This window comes from Chelon labrosus (genome assembly GCF_963514085.1).
Source record: "Chelon labrosus genome assembly, chromosome: 20".
In the NCBI taxonomy this organism is placed as follows: domain Eukaryota; kingdom Metazoa; phylum Chordata; class Actinopteri; order Mugiliformes; family Mugilidae; genus Chelon; species Chelon labrosus.
In genome coordinates this window covers 16,476,402-16,498,583 of record NC_140353.1, presented here as the reverse complement: position 1 = coordinate 16,498,583, position 22,182 = coordinate 16,476,402, and the positions used below count along the sequence as shown (strand labels likewise).

The following is a 22,182-nucleotide window of genomic DNA, read 5'->3' as shown; positions in this document are numbered from 1 at the left end:
TTTGGGGAATATTCACATGTAAATGACGCACACATACTGTTTCGTGCCTATAAAGGTATTCACCCCCTTGGATGATTTTATAAATGGAATCAATGCGAAAACCGATTTCTGCAAACTTGGCCTCTCCAGAACATCCCATAGTCATAGTTCTCTTGTAAATGAAATCAGATCATTCTCAATGAATTCCCTATCATTTGCCGCATTAATTTTACCCTCTACCTTTATAAGCAGTCCAGGGCCTGCTGCCAAGAAGTAACCCCATAATGCGATGCTGCACTTACAATGCTTTAAAGAGTGTGAATGCTTACGCAGTCACTTAATTTACATTATGTGTTTTTAACTGACTGACATTACTTTGTAGAAATTGGTTTTCACTTTGAAAGTAAATGACTGCATTAATAAGAGCAGCAATTAAAGGAAAAACATCCAAAGGGGTGAATACATTTTATATGCACTGTATACACTACATCACCTCAAATGTAGCAAAATGCCAAAGTACTGAATTTATTTTTTTTGCACAGTATCTCTTGCTACCCCTGTGCCAACTGCGCTCCAGGGCTTGCAGTTATTCTTACTCTAAGAGATGTCTTTAAATTATGTGTGGCCTGAAGCAACGGTCTTGAAATGTCAAGACCTTTGCTTGCAGTTTTAGCCCGTTCTAGAAGGACCGTCTGTCTTTGCTTTCCTTCGTCTGTATAGTGCGTGCCTGGTGGGCTCAGGGTCGCCTGTGGACCTCCCACCAGCCTTGTAGTCTTCAGACTCCTTGAGTGCAAAAAACAGTACTCAAGGAGTGCAATTATAGGCAAGATAGAGAACAATACATACAGACGAACCTGAAGAGTGATCCCACAAAATCAGCCGTTGAGCTGGATGGCGTGACTAATCGGTTTTTGGTCAGCAGACTGTGAGCCAGCTAAGTCCACATTACAAAAACAATATTTGTTATTACTCTGTAATTCAGGTTGGTTGATAGAGGCAGGTGTTAAAATGCCTAGCCACTGTAAAAAGATGACACGTACTGATAAACAGAATGTATAAATAGTATGTATTAATGATCATGCAAACTTCTTTAATTTATTACACACATTTTTTTCTGCAAACAGCAGCAACTCTTTCTGCTTTCTTTTTGTCAGACGGGCCACTTTAGGCTGGTATCAAAAGGCAGTCAGTTCCCTCAGACCTCCATGTTAAAATATCCAACCTTTTTTATTACTTTAAATTTATGGGAAGTCTTAAAGTTACCTTAATTAGAGGCGTGGTTCCCTTTGAGTGACAGGTGGCAGCTAAACAGTCAGTTGTAGTATCCTTTGACAAACCATAGACTGTACACAGTCTATGGTTTGTCAACAACACTGTGTGGAAGGGGCCTCTTCATTGGCTGCGATGACGTAAACTCTACGTTTCATCATCCTATTGGCTCAGAAGCTTCCGGCTTCTTCTTGGGTGAGATTAACAAGACGAAATCAATACTACGATGAGTAGATATTAGAACAAGATAGAGGGACATTTTCTCTCCGCATACAGTTTGACCTCTTTGCCTTAGCGTTTTGTCCCTCACTCGCCGTGTGGGATTGACGGGGAACTGTCCGGCTGTCAACTAAAGTGGATTATTTTGCTCGAAGCGGATTGCTGCCATGATGGCGTCAAGCTACAACGCTAAGGAAGAGGACGGACACCCCTCTGGTGCTTCGAGTCACGGCGGCCCCGCGGCTGTGAAAAGTAAAAAGCCGGACAACACGGCGTTCAAACAGCAGAGACTGCCCGCCTGGCAGCCCATCCTGACGGCAGGCACCGTGCTGCCCGCTTTCTTCGTCATCGGGCTCATTTTCATCCCCATTGGCATCGGCCTGTATGTGACATCAAACAACATCAAAGAGTTCGAGGTACAGTGATAGTAATGTCTACCTGTCAAACTAACCTGAGCTAAGTTTAAACCTGCTGCTGGCCTGGTTCGTCTCGGCTTTTCTGCTCTGTACATTTCAACCGTGGTTGAAACCTCAAGTGTCACATTTACAACTAATACGCCCTCCAGTATTGAGTTAAACTTAACAGCTTTATAGTAGCTGTTACTAATAGCTATGTGTGTAAATTAACAAGTTTAGCGTTAGCATAGCAAAATCCAGTGCACTCTACTATAGCAGTATCCCAATAAGTACTACATTAATAAGAACAATGTTATAAATTGATACGTTGAATTTAAATATCTGCAGTAAATTGAATAAAACACTCAATGTAATTATTTTAATGCATTGTTTAAGCTGTTTGATATTTTATTTTAAATTGCCATATTCCATTTCCACTGTTTTACTATTGTTTCTCAAGTAATTCAATTGAAAGCTATCAAGTTGAGTGTTAGCTTGCTAAACCCAATGCATTCTGCTATAGCAGTACTCCCATGAATACTACATTAAATACTACATTTTGTTGCCCATCTTAATTAAGGGTAGATATAATATGTCACAAACGTATCAAATGTTGGAAACATACACAACATAGCATTTACTTTAATGTTTTCAACACTAGACTAAAAAGCCCATTTAGTGTAACAACCCACTTGTAGCAATAGCCTTGATAAAGTATTAGAAAAACTTCCTGTCATATGTTAGCATAGTGCAATAAAAATAGGAAGTATCAGCAGGGAAGTTGTAACAATGCTACGGCTGGAATGGAGGGAACAGTCTCCGGCAGAATGCGTTGATTTCAGCCATGCGCTATGTTCACTTTCAGTAAATTCGGTTCTGTTTAGGTTTATTTGCTCTTCATTTTCAGATTGATTACACTGGTGTGGACAGTAACAGTCCATGCTACAGCTGCGCCAGGAACGTCACCTGGAACAGTACAACGCCGTGCCTCTGCTCTGTGGACTTCACATTAGAGCAGCCATTTGAGGTGAGCTCAGGTTCTGCGCCGACTTCCAGTAACGTGGACCTAATGAATAATATATGCTCTCAGTTTCAAGAGTGAGAGTGCTGCTTGGGCAATGAAAGGGGAACAAATCTGTGGCCCTGACATTGATTGACCATTAAAAGCTATTTTGAGTCCAAAGAAAGAACACTCAAGGTTTGTCTAGAAGCCTATGACCATTGATTATTGTAGTTTTGAAGAATGCAGTCTTACAACTTTTAGAGGGTCTTTATTAATCCTTTATAAATAAATAAAAAACACAAAACCGCTTGCATTTTTATCTGAACAATTATTATATATATTATATATTATTATAATATGTATTGGGACTACTAAAATCAAATGGTTAAAATGACCCCTCCTTTGCTTACATTCTTATTTAGTAAGCATGAACTTTCATTAAACTTATTAGGCTGAATCAATTCAGTTCTCTAGTGAACTGAACTGCAGAGGTAATGATCCAAAGGAATCACTTAAAGGTGCCCTGTGGAGTTGTATTATAAACATATTAAACGGGCATGAAATATACCTAGAAATCCTGTTTTGTGTTCGCTCACTGTGTCTGGGAAAGAAAGGCAACAGACTTTGGCTGCAGGATATTCTGTAAGCACACCTTGGGAACAATCACTGATACTACACCTCATCTGTAACTAGCTGCTGTACTTTGCGGTAGTTAAAAAGCTCATAGACCCAGCCAGCATTTGAGAAACAATATAACGTTTGTGTTGTGACAGGAAATGACTCTCACAATAATATAATTAGTAACTTGCCTTTCCAGCAGACTAAGTTACAGTTTGAATGGAACTGTTTGTGTGTTAAACCTCAAAACTTCCCTTTCTGTTTTATCTTACTGAACTACTTAATGTCTTTTACATGATTTTGCATCTAATGCCATCTCTCCTCTCCTTCAGAGCAACGTCTTTATGTACTATGGCTTATCCAACTTCTATCAGAACCACAGACGCTATGTGAAGTCCAGAGATGACAGCCAGTTGAACGGTGACCAGTCTGCTTTGCGGGTAAAATAGTTGAATTGTTTTGCCTCTGCATCATGCAGAGAATTCAGTAAAATGTCTCCACCATCCGTTGAACATGTTTGCTTTTAACAGAACCCCAGCAAGGAGTGTGAGCCATACCGGACAAGTGAAGGACTGCCCATTGCTCCATGTGGGGCCATAGCAAACAGCCTTTTCAATGGTGAGGCGCAGTGAACAACTTTACTTTTTTTTGGGTGCCGTTTATGTTCTCAACTGAAGTCCACTGAAAGAGCAAACTCTTTGCATTGACATCAATTTGCAGAAGTTTAGCTCAGTTGCTGTACTAAAAGCAGAAATGTTGAATGTAATGTTTTTACGTTTCAGACACTCTGCAGCTCTATCATATTGATTCCAATGGCACCCGAACTCCAATTCCACTGGTAAGGAAGGGCATTGCGTGGTGGACGGACAAGCATGTGAAGTTCAGGAATCCTGGTGGAAATGCCAACCTTACTGTGGCTTTTCAAGGTGATTTTTGTGTATAGAACCTTTTAGACTGGTCAGCGCTTAAGTTTCTGTGGCTAGCTTAATCTTGTGTTGACCTGTAGGCACGTCTAAGCCGGTGAACTGGAGGAATCCAGTGTACGAGTTGGACCCATCAGATCCTGAGAACAACGGCTTCATCAATGAGGACTTCATTGTGTGGATGCGCACTGCTGCATTGCCCACCTTTCGGAAGCTCTATCGCATCATCCAGAAGAAGTCCGGCACCATCCCAACTTTACCCAGTGGAAAATACATCTTGGACATCACTTACAGTATCCTTTTTTACGTCAGCCATGAAATCAAGTGGAGTAGGCTATTGTGAATTGTATGTACTTGTATACATTTGCAACAGGTAAAGCCAGCCGCCTACTCGTGTGTACTTCTGTACGCTGTTCTATGAGCCAACACCAGTATTCTGCTGTAATTCCATTTATTTTTAACTGCGTTGATACCTGGGCCTGTTTTGGAGAAACCAGTGTAGTTATTCATATAGATAAATATGCTGGGTTAAAGCAGGGCTGGTTAGTTCTTGTGAGCACAATTTCTTGAACTGAGTGCGATCTAACCTCATGTGTCAGACGGTTTGGTTAATGGATGTCCGTTTGGGTCGGGAGTCCGACTTAAGTTTCAGTGGCTTTGTGATACACAAATATATGCAGGAATACTAAAAGAAGTATAGCAATACAGTGCTAGAACAATAAAGAACATACTGCTTATACTTAATGTACTCATGATATATTAATTGTTGATGTGTAGATTGAGTGTCCAAAAACTTGAATTTTCTTTAACGCCATGTGATCAGATTACCCCGTGCTCAGCTTTGATGGTCGCAAGCGAATGATCCTGAGCACTATTTCCTGGATGGGAGGAAAGAACCCCTTCTTGGGCATCGCCTATATCACCGTGGGCTCCATCTGCTTCTTCCTGGGTGTGGTCCTTCTCATCATCCACCATAAATATGACACCCGCAACAACAGTGCTGATATTCCAAATTAAGTGTTTCTTGTGTCAGGAGCTCTCACTTTCTGCATGCATGGGCGACCCTGTAAGGGTCTTGTCTGGACTGCTTGCTGATTTTAGCTTGAAAACACTGTAAATGTCTGCTGTGTGAGGGCAGTAGTGTCTGAAGTGTCTCATCAAAACTATGTCTGTGTGTAGGGCGTCTAAGGCATCTGTGTGTCTCTTTGCATTTGGCTTCAAGCTGTTAACTGAGAATGTCCTTTCCTGTCTTTAGATTTTTTTATCTTCTATTTATCTATACATTATCAAAGTACCTCTGTTTTGTTTTAGCAGTGCTTTGCGAATGGCTTAATTATTGAAGGATGTATGCAATTTTTAATGCAAGTTTATTTTTTCCCTATATTATGTAAACTGTCCTGCTGACGAATGTACCATACTATTTCATTGACATACCTCTGTGTTTTACCTTGAATATAGAATTGTATAAGCATTGCTTGTTTGCTGTTAATTATGGTAAGCACTGTTGTTTAGCAAGAAGTATTTAATCCTTGGAGAATTATAGAATATTTATGAGAAGTAGCACCAAAAGCATGGTTATCCATAGTTTTTTTTGTCATACTTGACCTTGAGGTTGTCTTCTTTAATTACAATATGAATGAAGGTTGGAACATTATACAATGCAGCTATATCCGGTACTCTCAGTTTTAAGATTCTGGGCAGTGTCTCTGGATGAATAGAGCACAATAATACTTTAATTTAAATTGGTGGCCTGTGTGTTAAATTATCTTTCAGCTTCAGTGTTGAATCAATGATATGCACTTTAAAAGTGTTACATCTGTTAGATTTCTCCCATGTTTCACTTCATCATCTGTTATAATCCTGATCTATTGTTAATGAGAAAACTATTGAAATTGAAATTTTTTTTTATAAGGTTTTTAGGGTCCAATTAAAGAACCTGGTCAATGTATCGGCGTGTTTTATGTTTTTAGTATAACAGCTTCCACATCTGTATTTTTATTGTATTTATTTATTTTTTAATTTTATTTTAACTACACACTGAAAATAGCTCAGGGCTTACGTGACCGGATGTGACAGAGCCCGCAAAGGATTGTGGGTAGTTAAACTGTCAGTGTCCGTCCTTGTGCTGTTACTTTAGCTGTCGGCTTTGCACAACAAAGTTATCCAAAATGTACAGGCAACTTATGGTAAGAGGGGAGTTTAATTTATTACATTTACTAAAAATAATCCAATTTGGATGTTTAAATGTTTTTTTGGGGTTCCTTATCATAAAAGTCTTAAGTGTGTAGTTGTTTCCTGGTCGTAGCAATAGCGGTTTCTAGGCACTTTTAAAATTATTCCTAGCTTTGGGAAGCGAAAAAAACATTTAAATAAAGTTTATCAGTGTAGGAAATGCGTGCGTTACGCTTGTTATATGATATTACTCTTGCCTGCATATAATTAACTTACAGCGAAAGCACAGAGCTAACTAGCCACCTGCTGGCTAACGCAACAAGTTTTTAAATTTTAAACAAGTGGTGACTTTAGTTGACATTACGACCCAAACACACACTCACTTAAAAGTCAGATATTTATACTCTCGATTACTTAACTTTATACATGTTTGTGGAAGAGCCAGTGAAAAGGTCAGGTAAGGTCAGTGCTAAATAAGATTGTGTTATGCTGCATAGAAGAGGACAAAAATTATATTCATCTTGCTATTTATCCACCTGTCTAAATGCATGGATGCATAACAAGTAAATGAAAACCGTTTACCAGGCCAGGAATGAGCGCACACAGCTTTTTAATATTTTTTTGTAGAACCAAATGTCACCTGATGACAGCACTGAGTAGACTTACTCAACGTCTCTGTGCAATGTCGAGGGTTGACCAGCAGATGTCACCATTTTCCTCCAGTTCCTACTAATTTTTGTGTTAATCACTGACTCATGCATTATTTTATGTCTCACTATTTCAGAATTACTCTCGATTGTTATCCACTGTATGTCATGCCTAGATCATAACTGTTTTAACATGTTAAATCCTCACTTAAGTGCTTGTACAATCAGGGCCTTCGGCAGCTTTCCAGGCGCACCATCACCAGCAGCGCCCGCAGACCGATTAATAACACTGTGAAGGAAAAGCAAAAACTGTTTCAGGTAAGGTTAATTGTCCATGACTATGTATCAATGTAAACTCTAGAAGTATCCTTAGACTGATTTGTCTTCTTATCTAAATACAGGCTTTATAATAGTTTTGAAGTGAAACTTTTTTGATACGTGTTCACTTCACATCTAGATGCCTTCAAGAGCTTTTTTTTAAAAATTTCCATAGGAACCATAAAGTGATGTAATAGCCAGCTTCATTTAGTTTTGTTCGACATATAGCAATACAATTATAGATCTCATCGGACGAGAGGCAGGGTTCCCATGGACAAGTCGCCAGTCTATCGCAGGGCTAACACAGAGAGACAGACAAACATTCTCCCTTCCTGCAGTGCGGACACATAAATAAGGGTTTTTCAAGCATAATAGGAACTATGAAAAGGTTCCTGTGGTCTAAAAGCAGCTATAGTTTTTGCCATATAGTTTTCAGCGGTGAAATCGCAGTCTTAACTTTAGGTCATGAGGATTTAAAATGAAGTAAAGAACCACACCTGATAAAGGCTATTGATAATGATAATGTTGAAGCTTCTATTTTATTTACAGGCTCTGGAGACAGAATCTAATTTTATCCTCTTTGTAGCCTGACAGATAAGTATCAGTGAGTTTCCCTCTGTACTGCAAATGACCTTTCCTGTAGCCGGGGCTGGCGTTATACTAATTATGCTTTCAAGCTACTAATTAAATAGCCATTGCTAAATCAACATTCCAGTGTGGTAAGCTTTGCAGAGCTTGCATAGTGGTAGATATTACTGTAGCTATAGTTGACAAATGACCTACCCTCGCTGCTAAATCCCAGCACAAGCACTGCTTCATTGCATACTGTGCTGTATGCCATAATTTAATTGCTGTGGTTAACCAGAGATGAGCCCTTTGCCAGTAAGCTGAAAAAGGAGGTTGTATGAAACATTTGCTCACATTAATTTGATAATCTTCAAAAATCACTACAAACCTGAAAATACTTCAAACACGTGAAGCTGAACTTTCTTCACAAAACCTTTGAAGCTTGGTCATCTTTTCCAAACAATAACCTCCCTTCATTCTTCTCCCTTTGAACAGGCGGATAACGGTACACCCATCCATCTGAAGGGCGGTACATCGGACGCTCTGCTCTACAGAGCCACAATGAGCCTCACTGTGTTTGGTATGCCAGCATTTGCCTGAGATTTGATGAGTCAGGCTCATTTCAGTCTGCTTTCAGGATAAAACGCACTTCATACCCGTGACTTGACCCCAGTGTTATACTGAAACCATCCTTGAAAGTAAAATTAGTGTCATTTTATCATGCATCACCAAGGGTGGTTTGAATTTCTGATGATGTGCGTATATTGTATCCCAGTCACATGTGTATTACTTGTTCGATTTCTTCACAGGGAGTGGATTTGTTGTGTATGAGCTGTTGACCGCTGCAATGCCCAAGAAGTCACAGTGATACTGGTTTGTCGTGCTGGATGTTATCGCCAACTATGCAGATGCTGTGTGCGTTTCATCAACTCTCTGTTGTGCAGATTTGAATACCAATGATAACAGTATGTCTCATGTTTGAGGTCAGTATTTACTGATTGTACAAATCATGAACGGCAAATAATAATAAAGACATATATTATTAAATGGTGCCCCCCTTTTTTTAAAAACAAAAAAAAAACTTGATTTTTATTACAGATTCTTGCTTCATTTTTTGTTACAGGTGTCATGATGATTATCATAAGTTAGTAAACAGATCTGAAACTTCAATGTTCTTTAACCAGAATTGTTGTCTACAATCACGTTTCTCTCATCGATCCAAACGTGGTCTGCAGACCAGTGGCAGATGAGGCTTGTTCCGGTGCATCCCGCAGATACTTGATCAGTTTAGGATCTAGTGAATCTGAGGTGCCTGGTCTGGTCTAGGTGGGTGGTACATGTCTAAGTAACATCCACATGAATGCCAGGTCCAAAAGTTTCCCAGCAGAACTTGAACTGTCACGAGATGGTCGATGTTATTTAGTTCATCTGTCAGTGGTTTTAATGTTGTGGCTGATCGGTGTATTCATAAATGGATGTAGAAACACAAAAGATGAAATACAGACATACATTAATAAATTCTTGCAGAAACCTGTAAATGAATAAACAGTTGTTGAAATAAAAAAACGGTCATATACATCTACAAATAAACAAATGAACAAATAGTTGTGGAACTATACGATAAATAAATGTAAAAATACAGAAATTAGCCAAATTATAGTTGATATATGGAAAGTTATATTTAAAATATCGATTTAATTATATCCTTTTATATGACCTAAAAATATTTACTCTTAACTCGTCGTTATTACCTGGTGTAGGTTTGTATGTTGGCCACTAGAGGGAGCCACAAACCTACGAGTCAGGAACTCTCCGTGTGGAATAGAAGCTGCTGAAATAGTTTGTCATCCCAACAAAAGTTAGTTTTCCATTGATGCTTCACTTTATAAGTAAACCTGGAAATGAAACTTTATGATGTGCTTCTATGTCTTATAGCACCTTGAATGTATTATTAAACATAATCATGTTATTAAAAAATAAGTTTTTTTTTTTTTTTTTTTTTTTTTACAAAGCGGAAAAAAAAGATTAACTTTTATTCCAGTGGCCATCTGAATAAATAACCTGGATAAGGTTCCCTGTTGCGCAAACAAAACACTTCCCCGCCCCGTGCAGTGTTGCCTGGCCAACTGTGGCCCTGCTGTGAAGTCACATTGACTCTGGAAACTCATTAAATCGCCAGACCAAAGGATTGCAAGAGGAAAAAAATGTAATTTCCAATCGGTCTTAGCGGGGGGACATAGTATATCAAGTGAAAGTCAGAGCTTTCGTAAGAAGCCCATATGATGGTAAATTGAGAGTTGGGAACTGCCCCCCTATTAAGTAGCCGATGGTGGAAAGATTCTTCCCACTTGGAGAGAGGCTTTTCCTTCTTGGACAGCTGCTGCCGGAGCTTCCAGTAGCCAGAGAGAGAGGAGAGAGAGAGGGGTCCAGCCGCAGCTCCTGAAATTTACTTTCCAGAGAGGGGGAGGCTTCAAGTAGGCTGCTCTCACATTTGGTCCGTTCGGTTTTTTTGGGGGACTCGAATTGGTGAGTAGGCGTTTTATTCATAAATGACTTATTTTGACATTTAGAAGAAACTTTTAATTATTTTTTTCTCCCCTCACAAAATTTTCTTTCGCAGTTTTATATGCTGGTGCGTTTTGACCATCAGGTTATTTTAGATTGCGCATCTAAGTTAAAAGCTGTTACAACAACCTTGGGAGCTTTAAAGAACTTTTTGAGCAAAGTCATATATCAAGATTAGACTCTCGATCACTTTGTTAAACTTTACTGAACTGAATGAAAAAGATTTAAAAAAAAAAAAAAAAAAAAAAGTAATTATAAATTGTGGCCTGAACAGCAGCAGGAGAAACACAGGTCGATGATTTGTGTTTAATATCGTAGTTTTGCTTAGATGGTACCCTTGTGTCCGAGGGGGCAGGAGATTCATTTCGACCCCTGTGGCTGTAATGTTCCTTTGTGCGCACCAGGCGGGGCGCAAAGCCCGTGCTTAAGATTGGAAAGGCTGAGTTCTGACAGCGGTATAGAGTGTGGATGTGATTTACTTGTCCTTTTATTAAAAAGGCACTATATATTATCGCCTTTGAGCGGAGATAATGATTAACTAAGAAAACCTACAACAGACAAGTCCACCTAAAACCTAACCTCTCCTAACCTTTATTAATTCGCTAATGCAGTATTAGGAAATTAAATCTAGTCAAAGAGAAGGTGTACAAAATTAAGAAAGCAAATTTAAGTTTACCAAATTGTGCAACTGAACAAAAAGAGCTGCTATCAAAATTCCTCAAATGCATCAAAATACATCAACAGTACCTGTAATCAAACTTTTTGGTGACCTTTTAAGGTAAAGTGAATCAGAACCGTAAGGCATGTACTGATCAATTTCCAGTGTATGTGCATGAAAATCAAACCAGATTAGCATGCTTTAAAACTCAGCACCCCCGGCACTAAATACCAACAGTGCAGAAAGTCTCTACTTCAGGGCAGGGCGTCAGCTGTAGGCAGCAAGGTGTGGCACTCATTGTGTAGGGGTGTAGATGGATCTTGTCAGGAAAGTTATGATTCAGTAATTATATAATGATTTATTTTTAGTATGTGTTATACATTATGTAATTATAGTTAATAGACCCTCTTCATGCAGACTCGGCAAAAAGTTTGACAAACTGAGCCAGAGTCGCAGCTTAAACTCATTATCCCTCTGTCCTCAGACTGATTGATGCACTGCTGACCCTTTAAGGCTAAACATGAAGCTAGGGCTGTCTCTGGCCACGGCTGCCTTCCTTGCAGCCCTGCTGTCCTCCATAGATGCACAAGGTAAATGAAAGCCCCCCGGCCTCACCACACTTACATACACTATCCAGCCCTGTCTCTTGATCTCCTCCTTCTCTACTTTCACCTTCTGTCTCCACTGGTTATTTATATTACAGGAGTCATCACTTTGAAAAGCTCAACTGTTTGTGCTGTTACCCTGAATAAAGTTGTTCTCATTTGATGTGTATGCTACTTGACTGTGCAACTGATTCATTTTCTTGCCTTCATCCCTCATTTGTAGCGGATTTTGTCAGATTTATTGATCAGGCGTCGTCACAGGCTTTGTTGCAAGCTCGATTCCAGATCCCATTTACTTGTGCTGAAGCTGTAATTTCAGCTGTTTAAAGCAATGCTTCAGGAGCAATTTTCTTATTCAGATTTGGCAAAATGTGAGAAATCAAGCGTGCTAAGGCTTATTTTGTTTCCAAATTCCAATTAAATGCATCGCAACAGTAGAGCAGAACAAAAGTCACTTCATGGCTAATGTTTCCCCATAAATGTTTCAGCAGGGCTGTTGCTGTTTCAGTTTTATGATGGCAAGTCTTTGCATTTTTTCCTAAAGCTAAAACGGGAAGACAGCCAAATCCTCTGTAATTAAGCACAGAAATGCTAGATCACACATTTCTACCTTATTATAATTATGTTGAGGATGTAGTAGGAGCTCGTAAACCTATGTACCTTCCTCTGCAATGTTTTATTTAATGGTTGCAGCTGTAAATAAAACTGTATTTTATGTGATTAAATTAAAGTTGAAACGATAGTAAAAATTTGGAAGTAGAATAAGGTCATTCAAAATACATCAAACAGCTTAAACTCAACATTAAAACATCTAAATAAAGTGTTTGATTTGATTTACTGCAAATGTTTAAAGTCAAAGCACCCATCCAGAAGATTTTTCCTATTAACTTATTTCTGATTTTCTTACATTATTGTTTTAGTGGAAGTAATTCTATTGCTGTACATGTCACTTAAATGTCATAGACAGTTAGGAATCTAAAGATTCTAAGAGTAGAAGCAGTAGATCTGACAGAAAATGACTAATTTTAATTTCATATGCAAACAGTGGGTGAATATGGAACTATGGTAAGGAAACCCCTTTTTCCCCCCTTTGAAAGCATTCTTGCGTGGTCTAGAGCAGTCTACTCTCGCATATCTCCGCTAACGGGATGGAAAGATGAAATACGAGAAGAGCAAATTAATCCTCAGACAGCTCAAAGACAAAGAGCCTTTCTCGGCTTCTTTGCGGGCATTCGCGAAAATGCTGAGTTGCAAGACATATGGAAAGTTAATATGCAGTAATGTTTAATGTCAGCACATGTTGCGGAATTACTTTGGCATCTGTCCTGCCTCTTTGGGAGAGTCGGTGTTCTTTCCTCCTCCTCTTGGTCTCTCCTCCTGGCAGCAGCTCAGGTCAGGATAGCTGACTGGCTGGCTGGCTGGAGACTGAGGTAACACAGCAGTAGCCAGACTCTGCCCCCCTCCATCCCACCATCCCACCGCCTGAGAGCCAGAGGTGTCCTTTATTTGGGGCTGATGGGGCAGACATCTTTAAAACAAGGTCAACCACAGGGTCCAAATAACACACCAGACATTGTTATTATGAAAAACCCACCTTTGTTACAAAAGTATATTTTAAAACCAGAGGGACATATGGCGAGAGAAACTGTAACTAATGGAAATGCCCAGAACCACCTCGCCGTGTACAAACATTGAAGCAGCCGACACTTCATGCAGCTGAAGACCCACCTAAAAAAACAACCCCCCCCCCCCCAAAAAAAAAGTGCGACCCATCATCAATCACTTTTCAACTCGCTTCACATCCCCACACTCATCCGCACACACCGACAAACACGTCCTTACCCCCTTACCATTTGGTGTTGGAGATGAGTCCTCGTGGAGGGCGAACACGGTCCATCGGGGCTCCTTGAGTTGATATGCCAGGTTGGTGATCCTCCAATCCCAGTTTTTAAGCACTTGGTGGGCTCCTGTTTGTCATCTGCCTGCGCACTCAGTGTGTCCCAAGCTATGGCTTCCTCCTCATAGTGTATTTTACAATGATATTCTCGCCTCCCACGGCGCTCTCATTAACGTTTAGCATGCACCCATAAGGCACATATTTCTAGTGCCTTGCCATCTAATGCATGCTCACTCACCTGCCATCATCTCCATCATGGTACACTACAACTGTGGACAAATTATGACTTGGGCAAACACTACGAGCCCACGGAGAACATGTTGCGCTAACCTCATTAACATCTTAAATTCTCTCTTTAATTGTGAAGTATTTTCAATCTATTTTTGCCATAAAACATATATATTTTTTTATGTTTTATTCAACTGCATGTAATCTCTGAAGACTTTAAAATTAAAAACGTATTATATTAATTATTAGTTCATAATCGGAGAGATTAAATCACACAGTGTAAACTAATATTAACTATTCTCTTAAAAGTAATTAACAGCTCTAATATTTAGATGTGTCATTTATGCATGTAAACCCTCAGATCAAATGTTAACACTCTACGTAACTTTAGCGTTTCCTTCACTTTAACCCTCAAAGATGTCAGAAAGAATATCATTCTAAAATATGTTTGTCATTTCTCTCTGTGTGGTCCCAACTGTACATGGAAAACTACTGTCCAGTCAATCAAAGTTGTTGAGTCTAACAACTTTCTCATGTACACCATGCATGATGCTGTGATCAAGTCAGCTCGATGTAAAGGCGCGTGGCCTTGTCACACTGTGTATGTTTTCCTGTATTTATCTCAGTGTACACACTTTCCTTGTCAGAGCACCTTTGATTGTTTCAAAAAAAAAAAAAGGTCTCTCGTGCCTTCTCATGCATTATGCTGCCAGCGAAAAAGTACACAAGAGTCTCCGCCGACGAATTGTGTATTCTTTTTAAAAGGTTTGCAATGGATGTGTGCCAACTCACTTGTGCAAAGAGTCTTAACCAAATAAACAACAAAGCACTTTTTGTCTCTGAAATATGTTTATATACAACGTATATATAACATATGGTGTCCAGTTTTGTCAAGAGTCACTTCAACATCTGTATGGCAACATGGCAACCTTGATTCCATTGTATAATCGGTAACTCTAGAAGGACGTCACTGTTGTGTTTTTGTAACTCAGCTCCATCATAAAAGCAGTATGTGGTTGAGGCATGCATTGTAATGACTGCACTTAGCATGTGTTGGATGGTTCACTCAGTGTGTTTGCACTTTGGTAGAGTTTGTGTGGAGTCATGCACATGACGTGTATGCCAGTGCTTGAGTTGCTGCCCATCCTGGTTGGGCAACTCAAACAAGCGCCATTTTGATCCAAAATGGCCTCTCATTCTTTATTTTTCAGTGTTGTCACGTGTTCCTTAACCGTCACCCTTCACAAATGAAATTGTCATTGCTATGTGTCTGCCCCCAACAACGAACGAAGTCCACTTCAGCGATGAAGTGTTTGTCGTTGGGGTTAATGTGAATGCTTCATTTAAAATGTCTCACTGTGATTTGATCAGAAATACAACCATAGCCATACACGGCTTGGTGCGTACTGTGATTTAACAGTGTTTCGTGTCTTGTTTGCAGTGGAACCACCCTCAAACTTGAAATTTAAAATTCTAAATGAGAACACAGTTGAAATGTCATGGTCGAGACCCTCGTCAACGATAGAGGGCTTCAGAATACAAGTTGTATCTGATGCAGGTCAGTGCTTGTGTCGGTGCACTTAAACCACCAGAACATTAAGCAAACAGTTCATACATACTCTGAACCCCAGCAGCCTTTTAACTGTTACATGTCCTCTCCCTAGATGAACCGTCCAGAGACTTCACCCTTGACCCATATGCCACTACGACCTCAATCACTAATCTGACCCCTGACTTGGACTACTCGGTGTCAATAAACTCCTATTTAGGAGTTGACGAGAGCATCCCTATCTTTGGACAGTTGACCAGTAAGTACATGCAATGCAGCTATACACATCAAAAACATACAATACCCTGCATGATCCCATCTATCCCCAGAACACATTGGAAAGTCGGGAAGAATCACATCTGTTGACTGTTTCTTGAATTGCTCACAGTTTACGGCTAATGCAGCACAAAGATATGTGTTTGTGCGCATGTGGTTCTGAGCCTGCGGACCACAGCTTTTACGACGTGTTGATTTTCGTGTCTTTTTCCGCTGTGAAAAAAAAAAGTGCACAGTGAATCGTGGGTGGAAACGTGGAGCGCTAACTCACCAAGTGTTTCCTGTGTTTCAGTCCAGTCCAGTAACACCACTGGACCAGTCAGGAGGCCGCAGTCAGATGCAATCAGTGAGTATGTTTACCGTGGTGTCAGCCATAACACGAACAGCGCCATGGCACAGCTTTCCAACTTTTTTAAATATATTTTTTCCATTCGTGACTGTCATCATATATATATATATAGTTTTACCATGGAATCATTTGGTGAGGTGTAGCTTTTACCTGCTGTTGAGATTGAAGCTGGGTAAGCAGGCACGGTTTTGACAGTGACTGGGAGGGAGACATATTGGTTCCTTTAATTGAAACCTGTGGGCACATCAAGAAAAAAATAAATCAAAGAAGGCTTGAGACTAGAAGACAAAGCTTCTCTTATGTGTCACATAGCGGAGCAGCAGGGGGTTGTCAACCAATGATGTATACACCGTGCCACCAAGAAGCAAATACCTTCCCTTTAAAAAGAAAGCTGTGGGATAGCTGTTAATCAGGCATCATTGTTTCAAACTGTCCTTCATCCTTCTCAGTTTCCCCACCTGATGATTGGAAACTGGAGCCACACTTCCAGATTCCCTGAAACGCAATTAAATAACAGTTAAGCGTTTAGAAACCAACCAGACAATTTGTTCAACTAAACCCCCGCTCTGAAGCCATCATTTTTCACCATTAGGTCAGGGAATTGAGATTGGTTCTCCTGAGAATGTGGCGTGAGAGATTTGAGGAGTGCAATTTTGAGTCAGTGAGACCAGGGGGAATGAGGATTAAAGTCCAACCACATAAGCCCAGCCAATTATTCCAATAGAGTCATTTCAGATGTTCCAGATATATTCATTTATGATTTAAAGCCCCGCCGATTTGAAAGAATAAAACATAGCTGATGGAATCTCCTCTGAATGTTTAGTCTGCAAAGCCACATTTTTGCCTCCGTCTGCTGGAATGACCACACCAGCCCACTGTTTGGTTTTGGCGGATATTTCCTTTGATGTCAGAGTGCAGAATCTCTCAGCCATCCAACTAGCTGTCAAGAATTTTATTTTATTCCGACAGACAGACAGAAAGAAAAAATGGGCCAAATGCAAAATATTGTTCCAAGACCAAGATGTTGCTGCCATACCTTTACTGGCACTTTTCTGGATTGGAACTTGATTTGAGACTTAAAGGTTATGGTTTTCTGCATACTGAGAATTCAACCAACAATAAAATCCCAAATGTCGCTAAACTGCATCAATCTAGGTAGGATTTCTAATTGAATTCTCTTGTCTGACTGTCTTATTTCCCTCGTCTTTCCCCAGAGTGTTCGGTCAGCGCGATCGCCGATTTGGTTTTTCTGGTGGACGGCTCATGGAGTGTGGGCAGAGAAAACTTTAAACACATCCGAAGCTTCATTGCCGCTCTGGCAGGCGCCTTTGACATTGGCGAGGACAAGACCCGGGTGGCTGTGGTTCAGTACAGCACAGACACCCGCACAGAGTTCCCCCTCACCCGTTACACCAGAAGAGGAGACCTGCTCCAAGCCATCAACTCATTGCCATACAAGGGAGGGAATACCATGACTGGTAAGGCGTCCATCAGAAATGGAAGGATGTCAATGTCTTTTTTTTATGTGTAAGAAAATGGATGCAAGAATGCCAAATGTTTATAAGCACATTCTTTTTTTTTTTTTTTTCAGGTGATGCCATTGATTACCTGCTTAAAAACATCTTCACCGAGGCAGCTGGATCCAGGAAAGCTTTTCCAAAGGTAGCCATGATCATCACTGATGGAAAATCCCAGGACCCGGTGGAGGAGTATGCTAAAAGACTTAGGAACATTGGAGTGGAAATATTTGTCCTCGGTATGTTTTATTATTCAGTGTTTTGTTAAGTTGTGCTCTCCCATGTGAAAGCCTGCCTGTTCTCGGAAACTATTTCATTTTCCAGTTGTTTTTCATCCATATTTGACTCATAAATAGCCAAATATTGTTGTTTTTTCCACCATAAGCAATACTCTTAACATCTTCAGCAGGCTATCACATCTGTAAAGCAGACATAACACATGAGTTATTGGTGTTGCTTGAACATTTCTCCTTCTCAGGTATCAAAGGAGCAGATGAGGATGAGCTCAGGGAAATAGCCTCCACACCTCACAGCAAACATGTGTACAACGTTCCCAACTTTGACCTGATCCAAGAAGTGCAGAAAAAGATCATCACAGAGGTGTGCACGGGCGTCGATGATCAGCTGAGCTCTCTGGTCAGCGGAGAAGAAAGTGAGTCAGATTGTATTCATTAAATGCACACAAGGGGGTTCAGCAGTTTTCATATGAAGAACTGATGCTGATATTGTGAACCCACAGCTTAGCATTTTGGCCTGAAAAAAAAAGTTTAAACCCACAACTAAATAGTTTCTTGATTGCTATGATTTTGTTTTTCCTCAGTGGTGGAGCCAGCTTCTAACCTGCAGGTCACAGAAATTGCATCTAAATCGATGAGGGTAACGTGGGACGCATCTCTGGGCGAGATCACAGGCTACAAGCTCACCCTTGTTCCCATGTTGCCTGGAATGAAGCGGCAAGAGCTCTACATGGGAGCCACACAGACATCTATCAACGTCCGTGACCTTTCCCCAGAGACAGAGTATGAGATCACCTTGTACGCTCTCAAAGGTCTGACTCCCAGTGAACCCGTCATGGCAATGGAGAAGACCCAGCCTGTCAAGGTGTCAACAGGTAATGCTTTTTTTTTGTTGTTGTTGTTCGTGTGTAGTCTACAAGCGCTCACTGACAGATTAACCCATGACATCTCATCTTTCTACAGTGTGCTCTCTGGGAGTGGATGTGCAGGCTGACGTGGTCCTTCTGGTTGACGGCTCCTACAGCATTGGATTACAAAACTTTGCCAAAGTCCGTGCCTTCTTGGAGGTTCTGGTCAACTCCTTTGAAGTTGGAGCCAACAAGGTCCAGATTAGCTTGGTCCAGTACAGTCGTGATCCATACACCGAGTTTGCCCTCAACACTCACCACGACATTAACACTGTTGTCAAAGCCGTGCGCACCTTTCCCTACCGTGGCGGTTCCACTAATACCGGCAAGGCTATGACCTATGTCAGGGAGAAGATCTTTATCCAAGCTCGTGGAGCACGAGCGAATGTCCCCCGCGTCATGGTCCTGATCACAGATGGAAAGTCTTCAGACTCATTTAAGGATGCAGCCACCAAACTGAGGAATATTGACGTGGAGATCTTTGCCGTTGGTGTGAAGGATGCGGTGCGGTCAGAGCTGGAAGCCATTGCTAATCCACCAGCAGACACTCATGTCTACGAAGTGGAGGATTTCGATGCCTTCCAGAGGATCTCCAAAGAGCTGACTCAGTCCATCTGTCTGAGGATTGAACAGGAGCTGCTCAACATCATAAAGAAAAGTAAGTAGGAGAAGGGTATAGTAGGAAAACTGAATTGGTTAAATCTGACCTGGAGCAAAACTATGTAATATTACTTACATCTTGGCAGTTTTGATTTACTTTTTCTTTTGTGTGTTAGCACCTTCATTTTGACCCAGACTATATTTTATAAGACACTGTGCCATCTGACTAGTCCAAGCCAGGCTGTCAAGAGTAAGTGTGAGGCCAAAGAGCCAATGCAGTCAAGAAAAAGCTAAACACAGCAGTGTAATTCTTTGTAAATTGCTGTCAGGCAAAATTTGATCAACTCACTTGACCATAGACTGCCAATAAACACACCAGAAAACCGCATACATGCTTCTTGAATGAGCTCCATCACACTATTTGTTTCCACATACTCTACAGCTACTGGAAAAAAACAGATATTTCAACTTGGCCACTCTAAAGAGCTGTGGCTGTTTCTCACAGTGGTGAAATTCCTTAGCACCTCACGCTATGCTTATAGATCCTGAGCCCCAAAACACAGTCAAATTTGCGAGTGTAGCATCCCATGCATTGGAATTCAGAGAAATAATTGCAGTAACCCCATCAATTCCAAAACTTTACAGTAAAATATGTAACCTTTGATTTCCAGGCCTGCTACCACCCACTGACTTGACATTCTCCGAGATTACATCCCGAAGCTTCCGTACTAGCTGGATAGCCCCTGCTACCAATGTCCTGTCTTACCTGGTGCGTTTCCGCAAGGCCGAAGACATCACCGGAGACTACATTTCCCTTGCCGTGCCTGGTGATACCACCACAGCCATCCTTCCCCACCTTTATCCCCTCACCCCCTACGAAGTTAATGTCTTTGCTCAGTATGATAAAGGAGACAGTTTCCCTTTGAGTGGAGAAGAGACCACGCTTGAAGGTAAGAGGTTTGCTTAGATGTGACATAGTACAGCTTAAATTTTAAAAATGAGAATATTTAGCATCTATATCATTCTTTCCTTTTCAGAACAAGGGACTGTACAAAACCTACGAGTCAGCGAGGAGACAACAAACAGTTTTAGGGTTTCATGGCAAGCTGCTCCAGGTCCGGTGATCAGGTACCGCCTGTCCTACGTCCCAACAAGTGGCACTGGAGAGATACTGGAGGCTCAGACCATTGGGACAGAGACTACCATTGTCCTCGAGGAGCTTTTCCCCATCACCACCTATCGTGTGTCTGTGTCTGCTGAGTATGCAACTGGTGTTGGAGATCGGATGCAGGTGGAGGGTACTACCAAGGAAGGTAAGTCAAGAAAACATCTGGTTTTAAGAAGTGGTTTCTGTGCTGACTGTGGATTGGTGTTTCTCATACCTTTTTGTTTGCTTTCAGTCCGAGGCTCTCCTCGCGACCTCCGCGTCTCTGATGAGACCATATCTACAATGAAACTGGCATGGAGGGCTGCTCCAGGAAACGTCCTTCAGTACCGCATTGCCTTCAAACCTGCGGAGGGAGGTGAGAGGAAGGAGATATCTGTCAAAGGAGATACCACCCAGGCTGTGCTGAAGAACCTCCAACCAGCCACCGAATATGAGCTGTTTGTTAGTGCACGCTACACATCTGGTTTGGGGGATCCTCTTCTGGGCACAGGAACAACCTTAGAAGGTAAGGGAGAATGTTACCTCAATGTCTAATTTGAAGCATGGTAGGATTATTTCTATAGCCAATGTGTGACAGAATTGTGTAGCATGCTTTGTGGCTGTGGGCTCAGCGAGATGGAACTGCTAAGTAGACAAATGCCTCATTGTGTTCTGCTTTCTTTCAAGAAACCTCATAGATAGACATGCACATTTAATGAAATGTATTTATTTATTTATTTATTTGGTGTGGCCGGGCTCTGAAGATCCCACATGGTGTGGCACTTGAAGAACGTCACATCTGGCATCTCTCACAGGCAAATGCATCAGAGCTGAGGAAGTTGTGCTTTTACTTTGCAAGGCCGGTTGAGTCTAAGGGTTGCGGTTGTTGAGGAAAAGATGGAATGTGGCTCTTGATGTAATTCTTTTGGCACAGACTGAAGGATAGGCTTTGCCGCCCATGAAGCCATGAGATGGGAATGGGCGTGGAATGCTTGTAAACCCAGAAAGACGTATGAAATGGATTGGAACAGACTTTGAGGGCGGCCATATGCCTGCCTGGTAGCACCTTTACATCTTCGCCTGTCTGGAACATGTGATTGATGGGTTTGCTTTTTATAGGACGCATGGGGAATACTTTGTAATGAATTTCAGGCACTATCTGTAAATAACTGCTGATCGGCAATCAGCCGCTTTAGGCAGTATTGCAGGTTTTCTATGCTTTGTGACAGAGATGGGAGATTGTCAAATAGATCTGTTAGTCATGGGACTGAACAGCCAAGGTATGTACTGTGTCAGTTAAACTAAAGAACAAGTAAAGTGTGCATAAAATGTGAAGAATGAAAATACAGTTACCACATGGCCTTTTTTCATTTGCCTCTGAAGTTGTATGTAAATATTTTTGTTTAACTTGTATTTTGAAATAAGATACAGTACATTGTTTGGCCCAAACTGCCAATGAAGAGACAGAGAAGAAATTAGACTTGGCTGGTTTTGGTTATGAGCTCTTTTGTGCACTCAGAGATCAGAGAGTAGCATT

General features: G+C 40.9%; 3 protein-coding genes across 7 annotated transcripts in view; all 3 read left to right on the top strand.

Moving 5' to 3' along the window:
* The first annotated feature begins 1,444 nt into the window (after positions 1-1,444).
* Positions 1,445-6,354, top strand: LOC311505201 (cell cycle control protein 50A-like). The gene is made up of 7 exons (XM_084568640.1): positions 1,445-1,883; positions 2,770-2,889; positions 3,816-3,923; positions 4,014-4,101; positions 4,266-4,409; positions 4,490-4,699; positions 5,230-6,354. The coding sequence occupies exons 1-7, from the start codon at positions 1,635-1,637 to the stop codon at positions 5,421-5,423; spliced, it is 1,113 nt and encodes a 370-aa protein (XP_084424766.1). The 5' UTR covers positions 1,445-1,634; the 3' UTR covers positions 5,424-6,354.
* Positions 6,355-6,472: 118 nt separating this feature from the next.
* Positions 6,473-9,176, top strand: LOC311505204 (cytochrome c oxidase subunit 7A2, mitochondrial-like). Of its 2 annotated transcripts, none has more exons than XM_084568644.1 (4): positions 6,473-6,592; positions 7,454-7,543; positions 8,606-8,690; positions 8,920-9,175. In XM_084568644.1, the coding sequence occupies exons 1-4, from the start codon at positions 6,575-6,577 to the stop codon at positions 8,976-8,978; spliced, it is 252 nt and encodes an 83-aa protein (XP_084424770.1). In that variant the 5' UTR covers positions 6,473-6,574; the 3' UTR covers positions 8,979-9,175. The 2 variants fall into 2 exon arrangements, with proteins under 2 accessions (XP_084424770.1, XP_084424769.1); XM_084568643.1 differs by having other exon boundaries at positions 6,493-6,592; positions 7,439-7,543; positions 8,920-9,176.
* Positions 9,177-10,451: 1,275 nt separating this feature from the next.
* Positions 10,452-22,182, top strand: part of col12a1a (collagen, type XII, alpha 1a) — a 53,074-nt gene continuing 41,343 nt past the window's right edge. For 3 of the 4 annotated variants that reach the window (XM_084569148.1, XM_084569146.1, XM_084569149.1), the window contains exons 1-13: positions 10,452-10,636; positions 11,818-11,923; positions 15,505-15,621; positions 15,728-15,871; positions 16,181-16,234; positions 17,452-17,715; positions 17,829-17,993; positions 18,233-18,406; positions 18,575-18,865; positions 18,954-19,556; positions 20,170-20,448; positions 20,536-20,811; positions 20,899-21,171. In XM_084569148.1, coding sequence (XP_084425274.1) covers positions 11,854-11,923; positions 15,505-15,621; positions 15,728-15,871; positions 16,181-16,234; positions 17,452-17,715; positions 17,829-17,993; positions 18,233-18,406; positions 18,575-18,865; positions 18,954-19,556; positions 20,170-20,448; positions 20,536-20,811; positions 20,899-21,171 — 2,710 coding nt within the window. In that variant the 5' untranslated portion in view covers positions 10,452-10,636; positions 11,818-11,853. Of the gene's footprint in view, positions 10,637-10,769; positions 11,924-15,504; positions 15,622-15,727; positions 15,872-16,180; positions 16,235-17,451; positions 17,716-17,828; positions 17,994-18,232; positions 18,407-18,574; positions 18,866-18,953; positions 19,557-20,169; positions 20,449-20,535; positions 20,812-20,898; positions 21,172-22,182 lie in introns of those variants that run through there. The other variant, XM_084569147.1, reaches the window with a different exon arrangement.